Raw genomic sequence first — 23,729 nt, 5'->3', positions numbered from 1 at the left:
ACTTTAGCTCCATGACTTGCCTGCACACACACACACACACACACACACACACACACCTCAAGCATGATAAACAAATGAATGAAGAAATAAATATATAAGTAATAAAATAATCAAAATAATCAGTCATTTCAAAATTACTTTCTCGGTAGAGTTGAACAGAAGCGGGTATTTGTCAATTTCCCAACATGCAGACTGTCCGTTGAAGCACTCCTCAGGAACTTGTGAAATGGGGGATTTTGCTTACCAGAAAGAACCACTTCCCTTGTATACCAAGCCACGTATCAAAGTCTGTGCCGGCCTCCAGGCTCCTTGGGTCCTTATTCACCTGTACCTGTTAGGCATTTCAAAGCCCATGCTGGCACCCTGGCCCTTCTCACCCCCTCCTCTACACCCAGGCTGCTTCAGTTCACAGGCTCCTCCCCTCAGCTGCTTGGGTTCCTTATAACCCACATGATTTTCCCACCTCTGCTTCTCTAGCCCTGGCCATGCCAGTGTGCTCCTTTCTCTCTCTGCTCTGGACTCTGGTTGTTCTCTATCTCTCACTCTCTCTCTCTCTCTCTCTCTCTCTCTCTCTCTCTCTCTCTCTCTCAATATTATATGCATTGACATCTTGCCCACATATTTGTCTCTGTGAATGTGTCACACAGATAGTTCTCCTGGAACTGGAGCTACAGGCAGGTGTGAGCTGCCATGTGGGTGCTGGGACTTGAACCTGGGTCTTGGGAAGAGCAGCCAGTGTTCTTAATGGCTGAGCCATCTCCCTCTCTCTCTCACCTAAAATAAAACCCCTCTCCCCACTGATGGAGCACCCATTTCAGTGCTTTATTTACTGGGCTCTCACAGTGACAACTACCTGAGCAAACTAATTTGAAGGAGCCGGGATTCACTTTCCCCATTGTTTCAGAGCCCGAGGCTGGCTGGCTCTGCTGTACTGGCCTGTGGTAAAGCAGGATACTTTGGCAGTGGAAGTCTGTGATGGGTGAATCTGATGACCTCCTGATAACCCAGAGACAAAAAGGATGATGAGCCAGGAATGAACAGGCTTCCCAGGAAAACCTCTGGTGACACACTTTTTTAAAATATTAATTACCTCCTACTTTCCACCACCTCTCAATAATCAAATTGTGACTCCATCAATGAATTAATTCATTGGTTAAGTCATAGTCTCAGGAACCAAATCACTTTCCAAAAGCCCAACCTCTGATCCTTTCATTGGAGACCACACCTTCAACACATGAGCCCAGGGGTGGGGGCACACTTTATATTTAAGGCACTTGGCATGGGTGTCCACACTCTGTCTGGTCAGCTGGGGAGTCTGGAAAAAAGGAAAAAAAAAAAAAAGGCCTTCTATAAATTTTGATGCTTAATAAAACCTCTCGGAAATGGAAAGTGCCAACTACCTGTTATTCACTGTGAGGTTGTCTGAAACAGGAATCCTTGATAGGGCAAGGCTGTTGTGTTAGATTGTGTGGTAAGAATGCATGCCAGAGCCGGGTGTGGTGGTGCACGACTTTAATCCCAGCCAAGGGGAGGCAGAGGCATGTGGTTTGCTGTGAGGCCAGCCTGGTCTACAAAGTGAGTCCAGGACAGCCAGGGCTACACAGGGAAACCCTTTCTCGAAAAACAAAAACAAGAACAAGAACAAAAATAAATAAATAAATAAAAAGAAAAAAAAATAAGAGTGGGGAAAATCCTGATAATCTCAGTTTGATCCCTGGAATCTTAAAAACAAACAAAACAGCAATAGCAAATGATGTGGTGCTTGATAACTGTCATCCCAGAACTCCTACGAGATGGGAGGTAGAGACAGGAGAATTGCCTGGAAGCTCACCTCTAGGTAGCACATCCGGAACATTTCAACAGATGGAAGGTGAAAGAAGAGCATTTCAAATGCTGAGCTCTGACCTCCACAAGCCTGCTGTGCATACAGGTACACACCACAGAGGAACGGGAATGATGATGATAATAATTCATATTAAAATACACACTGCCAGTGTTCAGTCTGATACAGAAAACAAATCCCTATAGGGCTAAGGATGCAGGTCAACAGTAGCGTTCTCACCTGGCCATGGGTTCAGTCCCTAGCACCTTGGGGAGAAAAGAGAGAGGGAAGAGAAAGCGAACGAGAAATGTGTGATTGGAAACCCGGCGTCCTTAATCCCAGCACTCAGGAGGCAGAGGCAGAAGAGTGCAAAACCATCCTACGAAGTGAGCTCCAGGACACCCGGGATTACATAGAGAGACCGGTCTCAAGAAACAAACGAGCAAAGAGCAGTCTGATCAGGTCTGCGACTCCAGGCAGCGAGTGCTTCCTTGTTTACTACAGTGAAAGAAGAAAATCAGGTGTAATAATCAGAAATGTTTGCCAGACAGGTAACACCAGTCAACTGCTGCTTGAATCACACCTCCTCCTTCAAGCGGTAGCTACAGTCAGCCCATGGGAGGGAAAGGACCAACCCTATTTGGTAAGAGATGGCTTATAGCCACTTCTGCCTGAATTATCATAGCCAATGAGAACAGAGGGCTCTGCTCTTTGGACCTGAGGCTTCCCCTGAAAGCTGATCAGTTCTCCCCTCCTCAGAGCCTCCACTTGGAGTAAGAGTCAACCTCAAACCACAAGACACTTCCTGCTCCGAAGCTTTTTAACTGTAAGTGCCTTTTTATTAAGATCTTCTTTAAACACGGCGGGAAACTTCCTTTAAAAGTGTTTTCATGGTTTTATTTGATTCCTGACATAGTTTGAGATTCTGCTGAAAGATCAGGGTTTTCTTCCCTGATTGCTTTAAACTCAGTGATTTCAGTGAAACTCAGTTACGGGGCAAACATTTTGCTAAGAGATATGCCTTAAGAGACCCCTCAGCTGGAATTCTCCAGGGATACTGCCAATGGCGGAGTGCCATTTCACGTGCTTTCCTAACTTAGTCCTTCCTCCTCTATTTACCGGAGCTGGTCTAGTTTTGTTTTGTTTTGTGTTTTTGGTTGTGTGTGTGTGTGTGTGCATGAAAAATATTTATTCATTTAAACTACCTAATAAAACTAGATGGGATTTTTGTGGGTTTAGTTTGTGGAGCTTGATTATCCTTAGGAATTCTCGTTCGTTATGAAATCAATAATCTGACTACTCTGGAAATTTAATTCTGCTATTCACTGATGTGCATAAAGAGAAACCACCTTTCACATCTCACATTTGATAGCTCACGAGGCAGAACATTGTGTGATGAGAGTGTTTCAGTCAAAACGTAAAAGGAAATTTAATCCAAATATATAGTAGAGAGAAGAAAATCTAAGCATATATTGCTTAGAACCTGGTTTGATCGATATTAACAAGATTTATTATAATGAGTGCCATGCAACATAATTTTGTTAAGCTTCTAAGGAATGGGGCTCTCTGAGGCAGAAATGTAGGTGCAAGAGTGAGTCTAAGACTAAGAAATAAAATTAAGATGGTCAGTATGAGAGCCAGAACCTACCAGATTTCCTGGCTGAGACCATTTCCTGCAAAGAAACCTCTAAAGGAAGGTATGGGCCGTGTCACTCTTCAAAGCTTGTCTCAGATTCCCAGTTCAGTCTCCTCATCTCCATTTTTTTTCTTTTCATCCCGAGTGCTCTGCCCCATCACAGCTTTATCACTCTTTCTCCCATTGTGCCTTCAAAGGTGAGGTACAAGGCAGAGCTCAGCGCCAGGTTGCTCCCACGGACAGGGAACTACAGGTACCCTGTTGGCCCATAACAACTCTTATCACAAGAGTTTTACACATGCCCACGGGGTCGACACAACTTTTTCTAATGGACTTTAGTTCAGACGGGAAACGGAGAGACCAGAGGTTAGGAGGTCTGCAAGTCCCTGGGGTGGGAGTCTCCACCCGGATCCGGGGACTTACGTCACCGGGCAGTTACAAACGTGAGTGGATGCTGCTTGTGCTCTGCAGACATGTGGGAGTCAGAGGCAGGGACTGCGTGCCTGGGGAAAGGAGCGCCTTTTTTTTTTTTTTCTAGTTCTCATCAAAGAAGCCACGTGCCTTTCTGGAGACACCCGGGCTGCAGCCCCCGAGGAAGCTGATGATTATAAGCTCCCAGACCCTAGGCTAATTACAGCTTTCCAGAGGGGTGACCAGGACTCTACTTGGCCTGCTTTTGAGGCAGGCCTGGCAGAAAGGAAGACATTCTAAAGAGACCCCGCGTCTCAGCCCCACTATCAGACCACTGAAACCACAGAGCCCCAAAGAGACGGGGATTTGCCCAGGATTCTCGCCCTGGGAGAAGGGGAACCCGCCTCTAATCAGAGGAGGGGTTTGTCTCTAAGGAAGGGGTTCTGCAGTTGCGACAACTTGTGAGAGCGCCTCACGGGCGGGCGCACACCCCAAGCCTTCAGTTTAAACCTTAGTCTCCCTTGGGGGGGGGGCTGAAGGACAGATCTGTGAATTGAGGGGCTGAGGAGGAGGAAGGAGGAGTTTCCGGGGTTTCTTGGTCCTGTTTCTGCTTTCCATAAATTTGGCTCTTCGTTGGCTTGTTGAGGATGGGTGGGCCAACATGGTTTGGGGCACAGGCTGTGACACACGCCCCCCCCCAAGTTCGGTACCAAACTCCGAAGACCACCAAACCGGCACAGATGTTGGCACAGCATTAAGCAGAGGCCAAGCAGGTTTATTTGGGGTTGTTGTTTACCCCCCCCCGACTTCCTGGTGACCTTTCATTTCAGATGACTAAGTCTAAAGCCTGCCGCATCTTGAGTGGAAGCCAACGGGGCGAGGGCGGGAGTCGGGGCTGGTGGTTGGGATGGTCTGCCTTGCGGTTTACATTTCGTTGTAACTTCAGTCGTTGACAGGATCCGGCGGCGGCGGCTGCCTAGGAGCGCTGGGTGAGAGTGTTTGCCGCCTTCCCTCGGTGTTTCGTGGTTAGTTCTTCCGCTGGCGGGGTTTTAGCGGGCAGCACACTGAGGCAAGGTCCTGCCCAGCATGTACTTAACTGGGCTCCGCTTTTCCCTTCAGGCCCGCTTCTTGGCTCTTTGTAACTGTGGAGGAGGTATTTCTCCTCGGAAAACCGCGGGCCAGACGCTGTGGCAAATGGCAATCCTGGACAGCTAGTTCCCTCTAGGACTGCTCTTCTAGAGCATCCTTCCCCGCAGCTGTGGGCAACCTGAGATAAGCTTATCTCAGTATTCAAAGCCTCCTGCCGCCCTCACACACCCCTCCATAGAGTGCACTGATCGACTTGGCTTGTGTAACACGCAGGATGCCTTAGGTGAAATCCCTAGTACCACAGAGAGAGCCAAGAGAGAAAAAGAAAGCCATACTGAAAGAAACATGCAGCATTTTAGTTCATTATTTTATCTGTAATTTGACTTTGTCTGTGTTAGAAATAGGAAAAAAAAAAAAAAAAACCTCTTACAATGCCAAAGGGACTGGGGAAATAATACTTGTGTGCTCGTGTGTGTGTGTGTGTGTGTGTGTGTGTGTGTGTGTGTGTTTTCAAATTCCCCCTGGGTTAAGCAAATGAAAAAGATACGAGCTTTCGTTATGGTTATTATTACAATATTTTTTCTCCTGCCTCCACCTCCCAAATGCTAGGACACATCACCACACCTTGCCTGGTGATGCAGCTTAGACTGGCTGATAACTGTTTAGGGCACTAGTAGAAGAAAGAAAACCTTTTTGCCAGAAAGGCTGCTCCTTCACGCACTTGTCTGCTATTTGTCAGATGCCCAGGAGTAGACAGGCTAGAGCCCAGGGGTAAAGTGTGAGCTGTGGATGACAGCTTAATCCGTTTAAAGGTGTTAGTCTCTGGCTTTTTTTCTTCCCCTGCTGAAGGAGAAAAGCTATCTTAAGATTTCATTATTAACCAAATAAATGTTAGTTCTAATTTCTTGTTGCCGTTGCTGTAGCAGAGGTCCAACCCAGGGCCTCCCACATGCTGAGCGAATGACCTACCACGGATCTGTCTCCCGGCCCTAACAATTTCCTCAACAGTGTTGTGAAAATAATAAAGCACAAAGATAAAAGTGAAAAAATTATCAACAGCTCGCCCCGAGGTAACTGCCCAGTATCATTAGCCTTTCATATTCTTCCTGGCATTTGTCTATTCAAAGGCAATGCAAAATGAAGTTGAATACACATACACGTGCTTTTCTGTTTTCTCAACTGCTTCGCTCTCAAGGCATTGTGGTAAGCCATCTCTCAGAATAGGATTTCTGGCATTATACAGTGTTGGGGTTTGGAGGTGGAGGGAAGCTCTGGAGGACTTCTGTGGGGAGGGGACAGTCCTGGGAAGCTTGGACTCAACCATTGCTAAGGGGTGGCCTGTCCACTCACCAGTGGGTGGAATTCGCCCTGCGCAGGGCACGGAGCGCATCCCCAGCAGAGAGGGAAGAGAGAACTTCCTAGCGGGAGGTGACGAGACCCCTTCCAGGGTCCGGCTACATTGTCCAAGTTTCACGTCAGTACACACTGCTCGCAGAAACACCTGCTCTTCTTAACTGTGAAAAACTGAATTATCACAATGCCTTTACTTTCTTTCCCTGAAACTGGTGAAATGCATTTAGGGAGCAGCGGTTGCATCATTTAGAGCACATGAAAAAGTTGGAAGATGGGTGCTCGTGTGGGGTTTAGGTGGTAGGATTCGCACTGTGGGGCACAGTTGACCACAGTGCTTGCCTAGCAATGCAGGACGCCTCGGATTCAATCTCCAGCACAGGAGCCAGGGCAAGAGTTCCCAAAGTTCAATGTTATCCTTGGCTACAGACAGTTTGAGGGGAGCATAATCTATGAAATTTTGTGAAACCCTACTTCACAAAAGAAAAGAAAAGAAAAGAAAAGAAAAGAAAAGAAAAGAAAAGAAAGCTTGATTGCTTAGGGAACATAGGGACAAGGCTTACCGAGAGAGTTCTGGGGCTGTCTGTCAGGTGTGGGCCACGACAGTTATAAATTTCAGATGAAGGGCTTTTCTGGCCAACCACATGCTGCTAGTCATGGGTCGTCGGACCTTCTGGGTTCCACAAATCCAAACAAAGTTTAGATTAGCATGGCTTATGACATGGTCTTAGCCCCTTTCCTGGAATAGCTAGCTCTGTGGTTAATCATCAGGGTACAAGAGGCATTGTTCAGGTTGCTGGGAGACAGAGAGACATTTTTCTTTCCTGGTGTGGTCACTGGCTGGTTACCAGGGCTCCCATGAGTAACCCTAATTAAACCCATTCTCTTTCTTTCTGTCACACACACACAGTGGAGGGGGAGAGAGATGACTACACACAAACATGAGCTCATAAAATTGCAGAAGAAAGGAAGGAAGGAGAAGGGAAGAAGAAAGGGAAGGAAGGAGGGGGAAAGAGAGAGAGAGAGAATACTCCAAAGGCAGAGGTCCGTAAAATGTAAAAGGTCCGTAAAATGTAAAAGGTCCGTAAAAGGCTTTTCATCGCTTGAACCCGCTGGGTGCTTCAGTCCCAGCTGCTTGTCAACAGCAAAGCTAGTTTGAAACCACTAACATGCAGGCCAGCTGTGTGACCTCCACAATTAGTGAATTTTTGACATGAACTGAAAGCAAGAGCAGGAAGTTTATTTATCTTTCCCTGTCTGTAAAGCTGCTGCCCTGGTGAGCGTTCCTTACCAAATGAGTATATGTGGCCATTAAATTGGCCTTCGGCTTCTAGTAGCATCTCCAGTTACTGGTTCCTCTTCCAAACCATTCCACTGTGGCTTACATTGAACAAGGAATAAATCTCTTAATTGATGTTTTGTTGGTGTTGTGCTTTGGCATTCTTGTTACTTAGTCATGTCTGTTTTGGATTTACACAGCCTCCCTATAGCACAGACTGGTTTCAAAGTCACAACTTTCCTGCCTCGGCCTGGATCATGTACCACCTACCACTCCAGACTCAAGCTGACTTTTGATGTTGTTGTCATGAAACAGGATCCCCTGTAGCCCAGGCTGTCCTCGAACTCGCTACATACCTGATGCCTCTGAAATTCCGATCCTCCTGCCTCTGTCTCCTGGGTTACTGGCATGTGTGTGCCACCATGCCCAGTTTTCTGCAGTGCTGGGACCGAGGGCTTCCTGTGTGCTAAGCAAGCACTATTCCAACTGAGCTATGTTCCCAGCTCTCTTCAAGTTCTGTCCTTCTGGCATCTGTGGGATGTTGCCCATGGCTCATGGACCAGGTGGGGAAGCATCAAGTCCACCTGGCCAGACCCTTCAGCACTGCTTCCTGGTAGGCCAGATCACAGTGGGCACATGTGATTGGCTGTCTGACAGGCGAGCGAGGAAACTGTCTTTATGGCCAACCCAAGACAAAGAGATGGTCAAGATTAGTTGCTTTGACTTTGGAGAAGTGAAGTTTCAGTCTCTAAGATTCATTTTGGAGAGGGAATAATAAGCCAGGAACCAGAGGTAGAAATTTAAAATATCTCTAATAATGTCACAGACTCTACCCATCTGTCTTGTCTACCATAAGCTCCTGTGATATATGCCAAATGGCAGTCTTATTTTTCTGTTATTCCTCCTATACTCATGAACTAGAACTTCCCAACAAAGAAAGCACCAGCCTTTCTCTCTAATTTAAAATGTTGTTTATTTACCTATACTAGTATTATATAGATATGACACAGATCATAAGAGAGAGCTACAGATAGTTCATTCTACGAGTTATAATCCATTAATAGCATTACTTTCATTCAAATTTGTCTTAAATTTAGCCATCAAATTTCCTCCGAAGTCTCCTCCGTGACCGACTCAGCAGTGGTTCGTGTGATAAGCTCTTCTCTTAAAGCCCATTCTCTTCTGCCTGATACTGAGAGTCCCGGGCTCAGCCTTCTCTTTTTATCGAACAATGAATGGCATTTGGTAATCAAGATTTGGTACTAGATGTGCTCTCTCTTTGGACGTAAAGAGAACTTATCTTTATACGCAGCTATCACATCTACCTGTGTATCTACGTGGGCTCATAAACTTGCTTATCATGTGGCTTCCTGAGTCCTGGCACCTGCCCTGACGATTGTTAGTTTTAGTTTTTTACACAGCATCTTACTGCATTGCCGGTCCAGAACTGGGCCTTGATGATCTTCCTGTTTTGGTTCCCCAGGAGCTGCCTGCTCTGAAGTTCTGCTCATCTTTGGGTCCTCCACCAGCATGTTCATAAGCCTCCCGGGGAACCTCACTGTTTGCAGTTTCTGAGTTAACCCAGTCACATACTCAGCCCAGTGTTTCCTGAATACCTCCGGCTGTTCTCACGGGAGGCGCTTGACCCCTCTCCTGAGTGCGCTGGCCAAGCTCTGGTGCTAGAGACCAACGCCGGGGGCCTGCAGTGCTGCCCAGTCGCCACCGACACCCAAGCCCCTCATGGTTTCAGTTTTGCCCAGCACTATTTAAGCTTTTTTTTTTTTTCATTTCTTTTGTAAACTATTTGGTTCTGACTTTTCATCATTTTCCTAACCTTGAGACTTCTGAACCTCTCACATTGGATATATTTTTTGAAAACATTCTCAGTGTCAAATTTTGTACCCTTTCTCCTTACGTTACAAACTACACAGTATTTTCATACTACACTCAGTAATAGGAAGAGAAATTTACTGAGCATGATGATAGTCAACAGATAGGAAACATTTAAAAGACCATGGTAATCCTCTTTTTCTTTGTCTTTCTCTCTGCCCCACCCCGACCCCTTTCTTACAGGTAGGGTCTCACTACAGCCCTGGCTAGCCTGGAACTCACAGAGATCTGTCTGCCTCTGCCTCTGCCTCTTAGGTGCTTGGATAGAAGGAATGCAGAGATTAAAGGTGTGCCCAGCCTGCCTCTTTTTTTTTTTTTTTTTAAATAAACCAGTTTTATCTTCCTCTCTAATAACCAAACATTGTTTGCATGCTGTTTGCTAAGATTCAGGGGGCCCGACTGATTTATAATTAACTATACTGAATCAGCGTGCGCACGCAGATTTAGACATGTTTAAAGCATCCTTGAACATTTCTGGTCATGTGGAGAAACATCTGAACATATCCATCCTGTAAGGTTGTTCTGGGCATCATATACTGCTCTCTTCTTTCATTCAAGGAAACTACTAAGTTAGCACATGCTGCAAGTGTTGACATCTAGAGAGAACAAAACAAAGGTGACTGGGGAAATAAAAAGCTCCTAACTGAAGCCATCTTTCATAGTGTTCTTTCTATTTAGGAGATGGTCTCTTTACATGGCCCTGGCTGTCATGGAGCTCACTGTGCAGACCAGGTTAGCCCTGAATGTACAGAGATCCATCCACCCACCTCTACCTCCCAAGCGCTGGCATTAAAGGTGTTCACCACCACGACCAGACCTTTTGCCCTTTTTAAGATATGTACCGAATTCCTAAATAGAAATGCCCAGCAGCATTACTGCCTAATTCTGTGAGACCGTTATAATGCCTGGTGTGTGCCTAACACTGAACTTGATGCTGCAGGGAGTGGGAAGAGAGGAAGGAGGCTGAAGAGGTGGCCCCACAGATGAGTGGGGTGACCTGAGTTCGATCCCCAGCACCTGAGTAAAAAGGTGTGGCTGTACACACCTGTAACCGAAGCAATACAGTAGGGTGGAAACATGAGGGATGGCTGGGGCTTGCTGCTCAGGTGACAGGCCCAGAAGCAAGGGAAGGAAGGGGAGAAATGGAGCAGGTCACCTGGCGCCCTCCTCTGGCCTCCACAGGCACATGCAACTGCACGCATGCACACATACACACACACACACACACACACACACACACACTTTTTTAACTAAGAAGGGGGGTTTCCAGTTCTCCAAGAGCTCTTCGTAGACCGTGCATCATCATTCCTGAGTAAGTGACGGCAGTATGTGAAAGCAGGGCTCCTAGGCAGAGAGACCGGAGGATTTGAATTTCACAATTTACTCAGCTCCCCCCACCGCCCCCCGACACACACAGTCGCTGTTTTCTTATTAACTCAGTAAAGACCATAATTTCCAGCGGCCGGGCTGAGTAAATAAATATTGCAGGTCTAAGCCACGCCCGACTCAGTGCGGAGCCCTTCGTGACGGAGCCAACATCGTTGCCAACAAGGGTGGCGCAAATCAACAACAGACATATCCCTGCCAGACACTCTCCTTTGTATCTGTCTTAGTTTTAAAACAGTTGCCCACTAAACTCTAGGCGGTGCTCTCCGTGCTTGGGCGAGGTGGGCGGGCCAGTAACCGCTTCAGTTATACAGGTGAATAAAGGGAAAGTTAAGTGACGCTTAAGTGGCTCGTGTGAGACCACGTGGCTTTGGAGATGAGGGCCTCAGCAAAGATACTGTCATTCCAAATCTGGGTCACATTCCTGGGCCTCCCGTCACGAGGAGAAGCTGGGGGTACCCTAACAAAAGCTACTCTCTAAAGGCTTTGCTGAGCTGGCCATGGCACCACCTGCCTGTAAGTCCAGCCTTTGGAAGGCCTGAAGCAAGAGGACCATGAGCTTGAAGCCAGCCTGGGCTACATGGTGAGACCCTGACTCAGGAAAAAAAATAAACATCAACAACAACAAAACCACAATAGAAACCCGGTTAGGGTGATCGTAAGGACTTGTCAGTCCCTGCCACGGGTCGGGGGCTAGCAGCACTGACAGAAGGTGCAGGCCCTGCCGAGTCAAAAGTGATGGGGCAGCTTGGATTCAGCAGAGTGCTGTGAAACCCAAAAAGAGGCCGAGCAAGACAGGGAGGAGGGTGGGAGTGCAAGCCTAGGCTGCATGGTTTGAGAAGGAAAGGGTTCCCTGACCCTACCCCTGTCACAGCCCAGTCATTTATTTCCTCCCTCCTGGACAGCAGGTACCGCTCTAAAAATAGCACACCATCAACCCTGTTTCGGTTCTTTCACCCAGGAGAGACACCTGTTCACCTCACCAGTTCAGTCAGTTCCTTTCCCCTGAGGCCTCTGTACCCTCTGAGGTGGAGACTGAAACGCCTAGCGATCAACAAGCTGCTTTCTCCAACCTCATCTGCCCCTGGCCAGTGCAGCACCCCACTTCACTGAGGAGCAGAACACAGTGCCTTCCTGGAGAAGCTGCAGGCTGCAAATGCCAACGTTGTCTTTTTCAGGCTTTTGAGACCTCACATTGAAGATGGCTCAGGCAACAACAGTCGTCGTGACTCAACCTGGATTTGTTCGTGCTCCTCAAAATTCCAACTGGCAGACCAGCCTGTGTGATTGCTTCAGCGACTGCGGAGTCTGTAAGTGTGGGGAAGGTGTCCTCATAATTGATACAACACCTCACTCCTCCCTTACTGTGTTGGAAGTTGTTGACTTATTACAGGCGCCTGGGAATCTCAGAATGGTACAGTCTACTGATCATAGCTGGTTCTCCTCCAGCTGGCTGTCCTGGAACTCGTTCTGTAGACCAGGCTGGCCTCAAACTCCAAGAGATCCACCTGCCTCTGCCTCCTGAGTGCTGGGATTACAGGCATGCATGATTTTTTTTTCCCAGCAACATGATTTCTTTTTTGTAAACTTATTTATTTTTATTGTATGTTCATTGGTGTTTTGCCTGCATGTATGTCTGTATAAAGGTGTTGGATCCTCAGGAACTGGAGTTACAGACTGTGTGAGCTGCTATATGGGTGCTAGGAATTGAACCCTGGTCCTCTGGAAGAGCAGTCAGTGCTCCTAACCACTGAGCCATCTCTCCAGTCTCCTAAACCTGATTTTTTTTAAAGGGCAACAGCAACAATATCTCTTCTTAGTTACACAAATATTAAATCTTGTTTTATAGTCACACTGTGTCCAGTCAGAGAGAGTGTGTACACACCATCAGAGATCAGTTTTAATCTGTACAGCTAAGTCTGTCTACATGCAGTAAGATCTCTCTCTAAGTGAACTTGGAAAGAAGTGAGGTGGGTGGCAAAGGGGACCAGGGGCTTCGTTCTCAGCAAATCAGGAGCAAAAGGTTTGCTTTGAAGCCTGTTCCTAAGAACGGTAAGGAAATACAAGTTTGGCTTGCCGTAGGATGGAACTTGGGACTGAATGAGCTGATACTCGCTTGGAGAACACAGCCAGAGCGAATTCCCTGTGAGTTTGCTCACTGCCTTTCCAGAACGCAGCAGGCAACAGGCACTGAGTGACTAATGTCTCTCACAAGATTATTTTGACATCTGAAAAAAGTGATAGTGAAAGGCTACAATAGTCAAATTCCCCAAAGATGAACGCTCACTCTCCCAGCCCCAAGTTGCTGCTCAATTATTTGGATGTACAATTACTTGGATATATGAATTTTAATGTCTTTAATGTCGGACCGCCAAGATGGCTCAGTGGGAAGAGTGCCTGTGGCCTATCCTCACAGCTCAGTTTCCCACATGGTGGAGGGAGAGGTTCATTGAAAATTATCCCCTGACCTTCACACATGCGCACATGCATGCACATACTACATAAAATATAGTTTTAAGGGGGGGGATGTTCTAATGCAGCCTTAATTGTTTTGTGGGAAGTTTTCTTTTTTCTTTTTCGTTTGTTTGTTTGTTTGTTTGAGACAGGGTTTCTCTGTGTAGCTCTGGCTCTCCTGGAACTCACAGAGCTTGCCCTGCCTCTGCCTCTCCAGTGCTGGGATTAAAGGCGAGTGCCACCACCATTCGGCTTATGGCAGATTTTCCTTCTTTTCTTTCTTTTTTCTTTCTTTCTTTCTTTCTTTCTTTCTTTCTCTTTTTTTAAAGATTTCTTTATCATGTATACAGTGTTCTGTCTGCATGTACACCTGCATGACAGAAGAGAACCAGATCTTATTATAGATGATTGTGAGCTGCCATGTGGTTGCTGGGAATTGAACCCAGGACCTCTGGAAGGGCAGCCAGTGCTCTTAACATCTGATCCATCTCTCCCCCACAGCAGATTCTCTTAAAAGCAGACCTGACCAAATCAATCTCCTCTTACAAAATACTTGGTGGTTCTTTCTGGCCTTGATGGCATATGTAATCACTCTTAGTTTGCCACCACACACACACACACACACACACACACACACACACACGCACGCCTATGCCACCCCCTAACTCCACTCCATCCTCTCCCAGGACCTTGGTTACAGTGAATGGATGTGACAAATTGTCTCAAATAGGCTTTATTCCCTTTAGCCCACATTTAAAACTTTTTCTAAGCATGCTTCACCGTTCACAGCTCACCCAGTCCTTCCTACTTAGGGCCTTGTAGACGCCACTCTGAAGTGACCTGGGCGGGCTAGGCTGGTTCTGTCCTGAATGTTCTTTCCTTTTTTATCCCTGTTGAATTTCAGTTGGGGACATTGCCAGTACCAAGGGTTTTTACCTGGAACGTGGGTAGGCTTCCGTAATTTCTACGTGAGTGGCACTGCGGCAGAAGGGCCAGGTCACCTCCACGCGCAGTCGCTCATGAAAGGATGCGTGCTGGGGGAGGAGGGGGGTCCCGTAATGAAATCCCACCCACACAGCAGAGGGGAAAGGCCTCGTGGCGGGGCTGCTCTTGAGAGAGCCGACCGAGCAGGCTAGAGGAACTTGTATCTTTCCTTATCTTCGCAGGCCTCTGTGGGCTGTTCTGCTTCACGTGTCTCGGATGTCAAGTGGCAGCCGACATGAACGAATGCTGCTTGTGTGGGACCACGGTGGCAATGCGGACCCTCTACCGAACCCGATACGGCATTCCCGTGAGTCTCTTTCTCTCTCCCTTTCTCAGTCAGCCCAGTTTGCTACCGTATTTACCTCAGCTCTCAGGAACGGCTGCTGCTTGACAGCCTCCAGGCTCGGAATTTGGTTGGCTAGAGTTTTTGTAGCAGGTACAACCTTAGGTTCCATGGACACAGCAGTCAACCTTCTCCTTTTGTGCCCTCCACATTCTCTAGAGCAGGAGATTCGTGCTTGCAGTGTGTGTGTATAGCGCAACCCAGAAGGATTAGCTAGAAGCCGGCGTGCATTAGGTGGTTCCACCATCCTTGTGATGCCTGTGTGTGCTGTGGGAGAGGGGCGGCCGTATTTTACCAATGAAGACTTCAGAGTTTGTAAGGGGCAGAGTTTATGACCCAGAGATGTACCGTAGTAGCGGAGAGTAGTAGTAGCCAAGCCAAACCGTTCGTGCATGCGCTTTGCCTCGCGCCTGTATCACTGTATGTACGGGGAGAAGCAGTCAATAGGGTGAGTAGATATGTGTGTGTACACGTATTTCCAGAGATCATCTAGAAACGCACATTTTATATATATTTATGTATCTATCCACTTGCTTCCCTCTGTGTGTGTATATATAGAGAGAGACAGAGACGGAGATAAAGAAAGTCAGAGCAAGAGAGAGAGAGAGATTTGTTTTAAAGTCATGCAGCGGAAGCCATTGAATCCAAACCTTGAAGTGTAAGCTGTCAAGCTGGGTATTCATGAATGAACTGACATTCAAGTCCATAGGCAAATTACAAGGAGGATTCTCATCCAAGGGAAACCCTTCCTTCCTCCTCCTCCTCTTCGTCCTCCTCCTCCTCTTCCTCTTCCTCCACCTTCTCCTCCTCCCCTCCTTTTTCTTCCCCTCCTCCTCTTCCTCCTTCTTCTGTCTTCAACCAGCTGAGCATGGTCTCACACCCATCAGAAATTTTAGGACTTGGGAGATTGAGGTAGGAAGATTGGGAGTTTGAGACTGGGCTGAGCTACATAGTGCAACCCCATCAGAAAGAAGGGAAGGAAGGAGGAACAGGGGTTAAATATCCAACAAATCTGAACAGAAATGAATGACGTAGAAGGTGAAAATCGAACCTTTTGAGAACCAGGTCTACTGCCTAACAATCAATAATAACTTGTGTGTATCCTCTTGAGACATGTTTCTATCCTTGTAAACTCATAGAAAAACATAGCCATACATGCTGATGGTTTGTACATTGACAGTCTCGGAGGAATACTTGGCTGTATCTCTCTAGTGTCAGCACCCACTGTCCTACAGCCTGGAGGCCCACATGAGGAGGCTATGGGTTTGGACATCCTGCGCTGTTGTCCCAGGAGAAATGGGGCGGTTCTGGCAGCTTCCCACCTCCCCTGTTCCTCTGCTGAACTTGGGGTTTATCTAGTGAAGAGTCCCCACCCCTGGCCCCCATGGCTGCTTCTGGTTGTGAGTTCTGTGACTCGGCTTAACCTTCTCCTCCATGGTTGCAATCCCAGCCCCAAATTGCTCCGGATTTCCGGCCTTACTAAAGGCCACCACCGCCTGTTTCCTAGCCCTGAAGCAACTTGTTCTTTAAATGATCTCATTTTATGGACTGTGAAGAGAAACAGTCATTCTCTAGCTTCCTTCACCTATCTGGTCCTTGACAAGAGCAAGTGTGTACGTACTTTGAGTATTCGCTCCTCGATGTGGGCTTTACCTATGAACCTCACAGAGCCCGGCTCTGGTCCCAAGTCCCCTGCTGGTTCCCAGCCCACTTCCTCCTACACAACTCCCGGTACCTTTGGCTAATCCCAAGCCCACGTTTTCTTATGATCCCAGCACTCTTCATTCAGCATCACAGTCGGAGCCTTAGAGTGAATGTGATTATGTTTCCTGCCAAATTTTCACTTTTTTCATTAGCCCTTGGCAGTACTTTGACCCCAAGTTCTTTGACACTTCCCTAAAACTCTTCCCAAACCGCTCACCGCATCCCGTGCCTGGCTGTGAGATCAGACTTTCTGTCTCACAGCTTCCTGGCTGTGAGCCCAGACTCTCTGTCTCTCCTTATTGGACTCTTGGGCTTAGTAGTTTAATGAATCTTATATTCTAAGAATTATAAAGTACTGGGACGAAGAGGCAAGTGTTCTGTGGGAAAGTGAGCTAGCATTTTCCCAAAAGTTTTCATCTAAACTGAATGCAGGGCAAGAGATGGCTCAGCAGATAAAGGCACTTTCTGCCAACGGGGAAGACCTGCATTGAATCCCCAGGACCCTGCAGGTCTGACCGCTGACCTCTGAGCGTGTACACACACACACACACACACACACACACACACACACAGTCAGGAGCACATGCACGTGCTAAAGAAATAAAACATAAAAAGAAATAAACAGAATTGGAGCTTTTGGTTCTCTTTAAAACGCTGAAAAAGTCCACAAGCAGCATGCTGGGCCATTCACGTGTCTCCCGTGTCATCCACAGGGCTCTATTTGCGATGATTACATGGTCACCTTATGCTGTCCTGTTTGCTCTCTGTGCCAAATCAAGAGAGACATTAACAGGAGGAGAGCCATGAATGCTTTCTAAGGAGCTGGAAGGTGAGTCAGTATGGGCTTGGGAAACAGAATCAGGGGCTGGGTAAATTAATCATTGTTCGGAATAACAAGTCAGTGGTAACAATTCCGTAAATCTCGTGCTGTCTCATTATAACTATAATTGGTTTTGATTTTTTTTTTACCTAGTTTGGGCCATGTTTATTAAATAATGGTGAGTTTTATAAACTTATCAGAATTGTTTTCGTCCATTAATGAAGCAACTTAACACTCTGAAGCTACAGAGCACAGTGAACAAAGAATAAGTTGAAGCTGGGCATGGTTGTGCCTCCTGTAAGCTCAGACTCAGGAGACGGAGGAACCGTTGCCCTCAAACCCAGCCTGGCTATGAAATAAGTTCCAGGCTAGTCAGGGCTACAAAAGAAGATCCCGTCTCAAAATATGAAATGAGGGGTGGGGGAATGGTTCACTGTGTAAAGTACTTGCTCTGTAAGCATAAGGAGTTTGGAGTCCCAGAACCAACGTACCAAAGTGTGTGAGTGTATGTGTGTGAGTGTTAGTTATGTGGAGTATGTGTGTGTGAATGAGTATATGTGAGTGTTATGTCTAGTATGTGTGTGTGAGTATATGTGTTTGAGCGTGAGTTTGTGTGTGAGTTGTGTGTGTGTGTGTGTGTGTGTGTTTAAAAGCTGGGCCTAGCAGCCTATAGCCCCAACACAGCTTGTAATACAGGGGAGAGACAAATGAATCCCTGGGCCTCACTGACTAGCAAGTCTAGCCAAAAGAGCAAGCCAAAAGGTTGCTAAGATCCTATCTCAAAAAAGAGAGTGGAGAAGTGATTGAGGAAAGATATCTCAGTGGTAACCTTGTATAGGAAATATACCTGCATGTACACACACACACACATACACACACATGGAAAGAGAGAGAGGAGTTTTAAAAACTGAAAAGACAAAAAAGAAGGCAAAGACATACTTCTGACTCTGACAACATGATGAAGCAGGTAAACAGTTTTGAGATGACAATTTTAAAATACATAGAAGGTTAAAAAGCAAGAGTGACATGGTCTGTAACCTTTGGGTGACTCAAGTTACAAAAATCTATTTACTACTAAAGATGAGGTTTAACACATAAGGTCATCAGCTGTGCAAGAGGGCACACATGTCCACTGCCATCATGTTAAACTGAAATCCATATGGCCTCCTTAGGAAAACCAGCCTTGTCCAGTAAACATTTATAGATACAGCCACATGTGAATATATTTCTTGATAGAATATCTAAACGTGTACCCCTAATTATGTTAAAGTATTGATAAATATTAATAATTTTTACAATTTTATTTTAAATGATTGTATGTGTATGCCTGTATATTTGCGCGAAGGCGCCTAACGTAGGTGCTGGGAACCAAACTTGAGCCCTTTTGAGCAGCAAGTACTCTTTAACGTAGATGCTCTTAACTGCTGAGCCACCTCCTCAGCCCCTAGAAACTCATTCCTCTACATAGGTAGCTCTACCTGTCCTGTTTGTTCAGCGCCTTCCCACACTTGACAGAATAAGACTCATGTGTGGTCACACTTAGTGCAAATGTCTACAGCAAATACAAAGGCCATTGTGCATTCTAAATAAGTGACCATTTAACCTAAGAGCTCTCAATTAGAATAAGTGCACAGATGCTCCAAAGCAAAAATACATTATTGAACAAATACGAACAAAAAGATCTTGCTGAAGGAAATGTCCTTTGAGAGGGATAGAGAGAGAAGGTGATGGTATTTGGAAATGTTGTATGGCATTTCTTCCTCTGTAATTCAGCCGAGTCTCCTGCCAGCTGACTTTTCTCAGGATTGGCTACTGAAGACGCAGGCAAATAGAAATTAACGCTGGGTTTGTTGCTTGTCTCTGTAGGATATCTCCAGTATGAAAAGGAAACCTTCATTTTCCTATTTTCTACAATGTCCCACTTCCTGTCTGAAATGGAAAACTTTACATAGGTTAACAGAAATAAGTATTTGTATAGATGTATTTTATTTTGTGTGTGTGAGTGAGTGTGAGTGTGTTGCATGTGTATGCAGGTACCTGCAGAGCCCAGAAGATGGCATTTGATTTCCTGGAGCTGAAGTTCCAGGCACTTGCCAGCCACTTGATGAGTGAATGTCTTGCCGTGTGTGTGTGTGTGTGTGTGTGTGTGTGTGTGTGTGTGTGTGTGTCTGGTGCCTTTGGAGGCCAGAAGAGGGAATTGGATCACCTGAAACTGGAGTTACAGGTGGTTGTGAGCCACCAAATCCAGCTTCTCTGCAAGAACAAATGCTATTGACTGCAGGGCTCTCCCTTCAGCATCCCCTATAAATAATCCTGGAAGGAGGCATAAGACATTGTTCGTCTGTTTAGCAAATAATATAGTATGTATTTAGTGTTTCAGAGAAAAATCAAAGATGAAGCAGTTCACTGTCCTTGAAGCTTTTATTCTCAAAAGAACCCTACGCAGAACATGGCATTTGATGAGTGCATTACACTGAGTGCCAGGATGGTCATGTTTGTGAGATGAGGGAAGGACAGTTTCTTGGTTTGGGTTCTAAAGAAGTTTGTCCTTAGTTCACCGGAAGTAGGTAGAACTGCCTGTCACAGGATGGAAGGCAGGTTTGTGGCAGGTGTGGATAAAGGCAGGTGATGCAGCAGCTCAGCTCTGATTTCCTCTAAGCCCCAGGGGAAAGAAGCATCAGTTCTCAGATCCCTCAGGAAAGAGTGTGAAGAAAGCTCCCCACAGAGCAACAGAGTCCTCTCATACACGGAAAGAGCAACCCAAGGCAACCCTGAGGATGGGGTCAAGCTAAAAACCTCTGACCTCAATAGCTGCCCTCCTGGGCCTGCCCCAGCCAAATCAGCCAGATGGAGGAGAGAGGGTGGATTGCTCTGGCTCACAGGCCAGCCTCAGGTGTATGTATATATATATATATATATATATATATGGAAAAATCATCCATATTTATGGGCTTAGGGCCAATTTGACTGAAACATGAAATAACAGATTTTTTAAGTGAGTTTGTGCCTCAGCATGCTAGGCTAATGCTTGGTAAGCATGGGGAAATTGTCAAGGGATTTTGAGTGAGTAGAGCTTTACTTGAGAAAAACAATAACGGTATCTAGTACAGTGCGCAGGGACAAAGGCCAGAAGCAGAGAGGCGAAGACACTGTAACACTGCTAAATAAATGCAATGTCCACATAGAGACCACAGCTGTCATCCTAAAAGGAGTAAGAGTTTATTCTGAAGCCATTAGGAGCAACCACGGCCCAGGAACACAGATTTAAGTTACCCCAAATTCCATGTTCCAACACAGAAGCAATTTTACAGGACAAAGAAAGTCATAACTCAAGGCAGCTTCGAAAACGTTGGTGGGTACACCAGACAGGTGGTAGAACGGGGTGCGGGGAGCTGGTTTATGGGCCCAGGATGTTATCTGACGACATTCTTAGTTCTTGAACTGGTGGAAGCCAGTGTTCTGCTAAGTCAGAGTTTGAGGCCAGCCTGGGCTACATGAGACCCAGTCTCCAAACAAAACAAATCCACTGGGCTAGAGAGAGGTCACAGGTTCCATTCCCAGCATCCACAATGATGACTCACACCATCTGAAACTCCAGTTCCAGGAAGTCTGATGCTCTCTTCTGGCATCCGTGGGCATGAGACACACATATGCACAGACAGGCATGCAGGCAAAATAGTCATATACATAAAATAATTAAAAATTTTTAGATACAAATATACAAACAAGGAAAGTCTGATACACTATCAGGTGAGAGAAACCCATGGAATATAACATCACCCAGTGCAGTTCAGTGCTTGGGCAGGATCCCGGAACGGACAGGGCAGTTTGGTGAAAAGGTGAGGAATCTGGACCAAGTCTGCTCTGGTTAATAATGTGCTGCCGTTGGCTTCTGCAGGAACACCCCATGTTAACCAACAGGGAAACGGCCCAGGGTGCTGGGGACTGCTGCATCTCTGTGCAACTTCTCGGTGTTTCTAAAATGATTCTGCAAATTAATGTTTAGCGAAAAATAAAAAAGTAGATCAAGAGACTCAGAGACTGTTTCTGTGCTTCCCTCACAGGCGAGAGCGCTCGCTGGAGCAGCTGAATCCAGCACATACCTCCTCAGCCCGAGTCTTTCCAAATCTGTGCAGCTGAGATGCGATGGATGCGCTTAACGACAAGATGCTGACGTTTTAAAAATCGGGCCTTCTGATGTATTTTAAATGGCTGCCGCTCCTCGACTTGGTTTCTCCTTGCTTCCGCGTCATCAAATATTCCAGCTTATAAATTTTTTACATTACATTTTAAGCATAAACCAAATAAAAGGTTTTGCTAAGAAGATTGTGTGTGGTGCTGGGGATTAATTCAAGTTAGGGCCTCCTACATTCTAAGTAATTGCCACACCTTTTAGCCCTTCCTACACTTTTTTATGCATGTTTGCCTTCACTCAAATACTTTTGTCACCAATTAATTTTAAGGGTTCCATCTCGTGTCCTCCCCTCCCTCCCCCATGGTTCAGCGTCTGGATAGCAGGCTTTCATCATCTGCAGTGCAGCACTTTGATCCATAAAGCTTGAGGTGGGGTGTGAAAGCAGCAAGCTACAGATAGACAAGGAACTATCCCGAGCCAGGGGACACTCTCTTCCACCCCTGTTGCTTATCAGTGTGTATACTGACACAGCAAGACTATGCCAGGAACACCCCAGGTCTGGCTTTCAGCTGAATGCTGGAGAGGTTTGTGGCATTTCCTTTTTCTTTTTTTATCCTAAAAGGATAAAATATGAGGCAATGGGGCCTGGAGAGATGGCTCAGAGGTTAAGAGCACTGGCTGTTCTTCCAAATGGTCCTGAGTTCAATTCCCAGCAACCACATGGTGGCTAATAATGATCTATAATAAGATCTGGTGCCTTCTTCTTGCCTGCAGGCAGAATGCTGTGTAAATAATAAATAAATAAATCTTTTTTTAAAATGAGGTAGTGATGTAGAAGAAACTCAAAGCAATACAATTGCTATAAAGGATTTACCGATAGATTTACTTAAGAGACATTAAATCACACAAAGAAGAATTGAGCCAAGGAAGTGATACCAAAATACCTCAGAGATAACCAGTATGCTAACATGGCCTGTTACAGAGAAGCAAAATTTGTGATGTGAGGACACAAATGTTTGTCTCCAAAGAACCTGTGTAGGGACATTTTAAAGAATTCTGGAATTTTGATTTCTTTAAAAAAACACACACACATATTGCAAGAATGTGTTTTCGTTTTAATCCCAGGTGTAGGAATATGGAGCTGCTTCAGACTGTCCACAGCAGCTGACTATGATTTGCCTCGTCCTCTAGCAGAGGCCTGGTTTTGACAGCTGCAGAAAATTTCTGCAATTGTGTGACCTTAGAAATTCTGGGATCTTTTCAGAGGGTACATAAATGGGAGGGTACCAAGAGGCAGGGTTGGTTGTTGGTCAGTTAGGAAGAAGAAACAGAAGGAAAGAAATTAGATTCAGGAATCACTCTCCCCTCTCCTAGTGTTAGGAGATGAAACGGGGCTGGGGTGGGGGAGGGGAGCAGGATGCATATAAAGGGTGGGAAAAAGAAGAACCCACAAAGTAGCAAAGACCAACTACAACCCTGTGTCTAAAAGGCAGCTCAGGGGGGCAGCACAGGGTCACAATCGCCATTTTTGTTCTGCCATTAAGTCCCCCATGCTCTTATCAGGAAAGCATAAGCCTGCTGACTGGGTGTGCCAAACGTGTAATAACTATTCGAAAAGAACAACACTGGCTTACATAAAAGATAAATAATTCAAGCCAGGTGTGGTGGCGCACGCCTGTAATCCCAGGACTTGGGAAGCAGAGGCAGTGGGCTCTCTGTGAGATCCAGGCCAGCCTGGTCTAGGGGAGCCAAGGATACACAGAGAAACCTTGTCTCAGGGGAAAAAAAAAGAAAAGAAAAGAAAAGAAAAAAGAAAAAGAAAAGATATAACAGGGCACGGTGCACTCCTGTAATCTCAGCACTCAGGGAGGCAGAGTTAGTCATATCACTGTAAGTTAAAAAGACAAAGAAAAGAAAAGGAAAAAAAAATTCTGGTAACACCTTTGCTATGTAATTCTCCCATCTTTCCAGGTGACCAGTGACCAGATTTGCATTCTCCTGTTTCTATTTAAGTCGCTCAAAGCATAAACTAGGGTTGGGACACAGAAGAGATTTAAAACATGTATAACAGTAAAATCTTCTATGGGTGTTAGCCAAAGCCAGCATGGACTTTAGTAGAGGGCTTTGTCCTTATTTCTTGAGAGCTCGGAGTGACTGCTTGAGGGGAAGGAGATAATTTCTGTAGCAGTAATAATAAAGTTTTCGTTGTCAAAGTCAATGACCTGGCTTTGGTTAAATGTTGATGAAAGCATGTGTAAGACAATTTATATATATATTCTGGATATTAGCCCTCTGTCAGATATAGTGTTGGCAAATATATGTAGGTTATTATTATTATTATTATTATTATTATTAGTTACATTTTATTAACTCCGTATCCCAGCTGTATCCCGTTCCCTCATTCCCTCCCAAGCCCTCCCTCCCTC

General features: G+C 45.9%; 1 protein-coding gene across 1 annotated transcript; it reads left to right on the top strand.

Moving 5' to 3' along the window:
• The first annotated feature begins 2,496 nt into the window (after positions 1-2,496).
• On the top strand, positions 2,497-21,492 carry Plac8 (placenta associated 8). Its single transcript, XM_021646124.2, has 5 exons — positions 2,497-2,648; positions 12,042-12,173; positions 14,484-14,608; positions 17,062-17,177; positions 21,233-21,492. The coding sequence occupies exons 2-4, from the start codon at positions 12,065-12,067 to the stop codon at positions 17,164-17,166; spliced, it is 339 nt and encodes a 112-aa protein (XP_021501799.1). The 5' UTR covers positions 2,497-2,648; positions 12,042-12,064; the 3' UTR covers positions 17,167-17,177; positions 21,233-21,492.
• The last annotated feature ends 2,237 nt before the right edge of the window (positions 21,493-23,729 follow it).

Source organism: Meriones unguiculatus, chromosome 3 (assembly GCF_030254825.1).
Source record: "Meriones unguiculatus strain TT.TT164.6M chromosome 3, Bangor_MerUng_6.1, whole genome shotgun sequence".
NCBI classification, from domain to species: domain Eukaryota; kingdom Metazoa; phylum Chordata; class Mammalia; order Rodentia; family Muridae; genus Meriones; species Meriones unguiculatus.
Note: the sequence above shows the minus strand (reverse complement) of the source record. Positions and strands in the feature narration are given on the sequence as shown.